The sequence below is a fragment of the Microcaecilia unicolor genome, unplaced genomic scaffold (genome assembly GCF_901765095.1).
Source record: "Microcaecilia unicolor unplaced genomic scaffold, aMicUni1.1, whole genome shotgun sequence".
Classification (NCBI taxonomy): domain Eukaryota; kingdom Metazoa; phylum Chordata; class Amphibia; order Gymnophiona; family Siphonopidae; genus Microcaecilia; species Microcaecilia unicolor.
In genome coordinates this window covers 415,797-421,882 of record NW_021963914.1, presented here as the reverse complement: position 1 = coordinate 421,882, position 6,086 = coordinate 415,797, and the positions used below count along the sequence as shown (strand labels likewise).

The following is a 6,086-nucleotide window of genomic DNA, read 5'->3' as shown; positions in this document are numbered from 1 at the left end:
TGAAATATTTTGACAGTAACATTGTCCCAGTCTCTGGATAATTAAGAGAGCATGGGAGTCAATCTTATTATTTTCTTAAGCAACTGGAATTTCTTACTGATGCCTCAGCACGTTGCAAGCAATCACTAAGTCTCTGTCGCTTATAATCCGGTTTTTGCTCAGGGCCAGAGATTAGGTGACTCAGGAGAGAACAACATCCCAGTTGAAAAGGGTGTACATATGTTCAAGGACTGAAAAACTGCAGTATTTGGTCTGAACAGCTGAGCAAATGTAGGACAATGCTTGGAAATCAGAACTTCTCTGTGCTCTGAAAATCACCAAGGGCAATGAGGGCATTGGTGAGGAGACGATCAAGCCTCTCTGCAAACCTGAAAATTGGTGAGCGGACGAGGACGGTGGATGAGCACTCCTTTCTATTTGCACAGGCAAGTTCAGTGAAGCCTTGGAGATCCATGCAAAACCTAGAAGGAAGGTCCCAGCAAAAGCATGGCACACCTCCAGCATCTGCCAGAGACAGCTGCTGCTTCCTCAACATCAATGTTGGAGGGACTGTATTCCAACTGGATATCTACATGTCTGCTCATTACCCCCTCACAAGAATTGGAAGGCTGGTTGCCTGTATGGACCCAATCAAGAAATTAGACCTCTGTGATGACTTCATTGTTGAAAGTAATGAATATTTTTTTGATCGTGATCCCATCGTCTTCTATTATATTATTCATTTTTACTGTACTGGGGTCCTGTGGATTATGGATGAGCTTTGCCCAACCAACTTTATTGAGGAAATTGATTACTGGGGAATCCCTTTGAGCTATTCTCAGAGCTGCTGCCACAATCTGTTCAGGGAACACCAGGATGAGTTGAAAGAATATCTTAAGATCCAAAGGGAGCTGCAAGCCGAGCTGGAGCCCCTTAATCAAGAAGAGCACTTTGAGGGGATGTGGCTGAGCGAGCTTCGAAAAAAGATATGGAATCTTTTGGAGAATCCCTACTCTTCAGTCTCTGCAAAAGTCATATCCATCCTTTCCAGCATCTTTGTCCTAGTTTCCATTGTGGCCATGTGCCTCAGCACAGTGGAGGAGCTGCAGCAGCTCCACATCCATGGGAAGTCCTGCATGGAGCAGGTGGAAGCTTTCTGCATAGGGTTCTTCACTGTGGAGTATCTGGCGCGGATGCTTTCCACAGCAGACATGAAGAAGTTCCTGACCACGGCCCTAAATGTTGTGGAATTGGTGGTAATCCTCCCATTTTACATCCACATTGTCTTTGAGCAACTGTCAGAAGAGGTGGAACTGGATGTCCACCATGATGACATCAAGAAAGTGGAGAGGGTAGGGCAGCTGGAAAAAGTAGTGAAAATCGCCCGGCTCATGCACATTTTCCGGATTCTGAAGCTTACAAGGTACTCCATGGGGCTGAGGGCTTTCGGGATCACCCTACGGCAGTGCTACCAGCAGGTGTGCTGCCTCTTCCTCTTCATCACTATGGGCATCTTCACCTTCTCATCTCTCATGCATTCAGTAGAGCACGATCATCCTGGCACCAACTTCACCAGTATCCCTGAGACCTTGTGGTGGGCAGCGGTCAGTCTGATCCAATTTCATTATCCTTGATCATAATATTTCAGAGTATTGCCAAGGATGATAACAAAAATGATGTGCTTATTAAAATCTGTCCCCCTGATATTCAGCCAGTGGTGGTTACCATTTTGCTGCCCGCCGCTGGTGTTATTGCCAGATATCAGTGCTGTGCCCTATCTGGGCTTCAGCATTGAATATCTATTTTTTTTGAGCCGGCTAACGCATAGTCGATTAAGTCAATATTTAGCCCTTGACCGCATAAGCCATACTGTTCAAAAAGATAGGACTGCTATTCATTTAAGCGGTTTACTTATGTGGTGAGAGGCTGAATATCGGCAGTTAACCACTTTTTAATTCAGTGCTAACTGGTCATTATCAGCGGAGATAACTACTTAAAGTAGTACTTAAAGTGACCGGATAGTCGCGAACAAAGCGATTCAACCAGTTGGTGACCATTTCCAACTGGTTAAATCATTTTGAATATTGTCCAGTGTATGTACATTTTAATTAAGCTAAATTATCTTGAGTTTTCAAAATACATTTGATGTAGTCTTCCATGAAATTTCAGAAAATAGGTTTTCTTAGTACCATTTGCAAGTGGATGAAGAAGTAGCTGAGGTATCGGCACTAGCTGTTCATAATTAACTGTTCAGATTTCAGTTGTTAAGTCAACCTTTTAAATTAGTGCTCAAGATCATTACAGCATTATTTGTATTCCAGTACAATAAGTCCCAACTAAGGTCTTGTGGTGCAAATGGTAGGTTGCTTGCCTACTGTGCCCATGACCTGTGTTCAAATCCCACACTGGAATTTTCCATCAGATAGCCAACGTCTGGCCAACTCAGCCATCCATCCACTGGTGTGTAAAGATGATTGGGAAGGCGATGGCAAATCACCCTGCTAATAGTCTTCAACTTTGCAGACCCCATAGGTGAAACCCTTATGGAGAGAGGTTTTGAATGAGACAGGATTTGTTTGTTGAAGGCATACTGAGAGTTAGGCTAGTTCACTGACAGGCAGGGAAAAAGTTACATTCATTCTGAAACCTCAGTGTGGAGCTGAGGAGAAGGGTCAGTGGTGTTCCTAGCTTGTTCGCCACCTGGGGTGGGTCACCACAGTGCCCCCCTGTCCGGTGTACCACACCCCCCTGAAGTGCATCACCTGTCCTTTTCTCCCAGCAAGGGGGTGCACGGAGCAGGTGTGTGGCTGCCGGCTCTGCCGGTACCCTTGCCCTGGAACAGGAAATAACATTTGAGGGGGCAGAGGAATGGCAGAGCTCACAGCCGCACGCCTGCTCTGCGCACTTCCTTGCTGCCTGCACCCGGGGCGGACTGCACCCACCATCCCGCCCTTGGTATGTGTCACAAAACGCCTAGCCACCTTCATGGGGTTACTCAGTGGCCACTTAGAGGGTCTATCCCCAGCATAACTCAGGTCCACCTGCACCTGCTGCTTGTGCTCTACAATAGCTCCCTCCTGGGTCACAACCGCCTCTGGGTGAGTCTCCTGCTGTCGAATTATTATCCCTTAAATGAGTTTGAGTGATACCACTGGGCGAATCCATTTCTTTTTCTTCAGGTGCAGTGCAGTACTGCTGTCCATGGAGAATTATTTGGGGATTGTTGACATGGGCTGGGGCAGTTTGTCCTTAGAAAATAGAATGGAGTTGGAGTTCTTAGACAGTGGGGTGTGGCTGCTGTCCTGCTGTATGTGAAGGATAAAGTTGTCTCTAAAGAATGAAGCAGGGCCTTTGAATCTGGTGGGGGGAAGAGGGGGAGGTGTATGACTTTTATGCTGATTCTTCAGTGGGTCAGCAGCAGAATACACAAAGCCTCATATCCTATACCAAAGAAAAGTAAGCCTTGAAGTTAGTACTTGGGATTGCAGAATATTCAGTTATAACCATGTTGATCCATCATTCTATTATAATAAGCTGACTATTTTCAGATAACTATAATAATATCCAGGGTTGGTCCAACTATTAGGCAAGACTATGTGATTGCCTAGGGCAGCAGCTTCTTAGCAGCAACAGAGCAGCTTTTGTCTAAGCAAAACAATTGATCCTAAGAGCCACACGAACTATCAGCACATACTTTAACCAGCATTTTGATAGGATCTTTGTGTGATGATCATTATTACTCTGTTTAGTCATCAACGTCCTGAGGAGGTTCCCTTATTTGTCCTGTTTGTCTGTCCTGATTAGCAGGGACTGTCTCTTCATGTTCAATGTACAGCGCTGCGTATGTCTAGTAGCGCTATAGAAATGATAAGTAGTAGTAGTAAGGCTACTGGCTAGGGTCCTGAAAGCTAATTGACGTGGGGATGGGGTGGCTGAATGTTTACCTAGGGCACCACTGCCCTTGAACTGGCACTGACAGTAGCTTGGCATAGATAGCCAGATAAATTGTTTCAAAAAATTAAAAAAAATAAATCTAATTAAGATGACATAGCATGCACATTGCAATAATTCAGAAACCATGTAGGCAGGGAATTCCAACTCCTGTGCCTGAATATAGCATAACACTATAATCAACACCCATATTTCTCATGAAATCTCCAATACTTGCCCCATCCTTGATCATACATATCAGATGTCCCTGAAAGATATGAAACAGTTTTTCAATGGCTGCAATTTCTGCAACCTGTGTGAACCAGTATGTTAGAGGCGGGCATGTCTTCTAAAAAGTGGGTATCATAAACCTAGTGGGATGAACAGATAGATTTTGTCACACAGTGATGAGGGACTGAGGAAGTTAACACTTCTCATTTCTGCTTTCAGGTCAGTATATCCACAGTGGGCTATGGTGACTGCGTGCCAGAAACGTTGCTGGGGCGAACTGTTGCTTTCCTCTGTATCTCCTTTGGTATCATCCTGAATGGAATGCCCATTTCCATCCTATACAACAGATTCTCTGATTTCTATACCAAGCTCAAAGCGCATGAAACTCCCAAAACCAAGAAACCCAGCATAGCAGTTCAGTTCCAGAAGTGCATGCTGGACCGGAAACTCAAGCCTAAGGCAGTGAAAAAGGCCAAGGAACCCTGAGACAGCAGGTGAAGTAGAACAATTAGGCAAGCAGAGTTTTCCGTGCATAAGCAGGGGCTGCAGAGATGCCAAGTTACCCAGTCCCAAGCTGGAAATATTGGGACAGTCCTGGATTTCTGACCACCCCATACTGTTGCACTAAGGGACTTGCAGCACTGATTTCAATGGGCAGGATCAGGCACTATTTATTTTATTTATCAGGATTTATTTACTGCCTTTTTGAAGGAATTCACTCAAGGCGGTGTACAGTAAGAATAAACAAAACATAAGCAATAGACAATTACAGCAGTAAAAATATTCAAATAACAATAAAAGTATGGCATAATATACTACTTACAATGTCAACACAATACGTAATAGAACATTTTAATTGACAATGTAGGGTATAAGCAAAAAATGGAACATATAGATAGGTAAAAGAGAGTAAGAGGAATTAGAAAATATTGTGACTAATTTAAAGAAAGTTGCACATGAGATCAGAGAGATGGTTAAATATTATCTCAGCTAGGGTAGGAGTGGATAAACAAATCGCACACAGCTTTGGGATGTAAATTTAAAACCAGGACTGACTCAAAATCTCCAGCCTGGAACTGGGTAACTTTGGTATTTCTGTCTGTTGTAGCATTACAAAGGGATAGCATGTTGGTAAGATGGTGACAGGTGCAGCACTACCATGGGATCTCATTCAGATGGTGCAGTTGCAGTAGTGATGTGCGTCTCATCCTATACTGCGAAGGTGGCACTTCTTGAGGTAGAAATCATGATGAGTGCAGTACTGCCATAAGATTTTATGTCATTTCACATAGCAGCTCTCAAAAACTCTTCTTGTTTTTATTACATTCATTTTTAAACCTTTTTTCTTTTATAAATTTTAATTCACTTCATTTTATTTAAAGGCTGCTTCCTATTTCTTTTGGGCTTCCAGTTCAATCAGAACTGGCCTCTTTTGCCCTGGGGATTTTCTCATTTTGACTTCCTCTCACTTAGCCCATCCTCAATGCAATGCTGGGTCAGCAGTAGGTGGCGCCATTGCACAATGCTTGGAACATCGTCCTGGGGATTTGCTTGTGAACGCTGCCTACAGAGCCCCAGCCAGCCAGAGGATCAGAAACCAGATCCAAGAATCAAGCCCTGGTCTCCTTCATGCTAGCTAGTGAGCAGATTGTTTAGACCCAGATATCCAAACAGAGATACCAAGTTACCTAGTTCCAGGCTGAATATTTTGGTACAGTCCTGGTTTTAAATTTACATCCTAAAGTTGTGTGGGATTTGTAGTGCCTGATCCTGCCCATTGAAATCAGTGCTGGAAGTTCCATGGTGCAAGAACATGAGGTGGTCAGAAATCCAGGACTGTCCTAAAATCTCCAGTCTGGGACTGGGTAATTTGGCATCTCTGTCCAAAGCATATTTTTTCCCATGGTCAGATGGAGGGTAGTTTTATTACAGGACCAGGCCCTGAG

The 6,086-nt window shown here is 44.0% G+C and overlaps 1 protein-coding gene across 1 annotated transcript; it reads left to right on the top strand.

Annotated features, from left to right (window-relative positions):
- Positions 1–326: 326 nt before the first annotated feature.
- Positions 327–4,626, top strand: LOC115459754 (potassium voltage-gated channel subfamily V member 2-like). The gene is made up of 2 exons (XM_030189554.1): positions 327–1,583; positions 4,360–4,626. The coding sequence occupies exons 1-2, from the start codon at positions 327–329 to the stop codon at positions 4,624–4,626; spliced, it is 1,524 nt and encodes a 507-aa protein (XP_030045414.1).
- Positions 4,627–6,086: the final 1,460 nt, after the last annotated feature.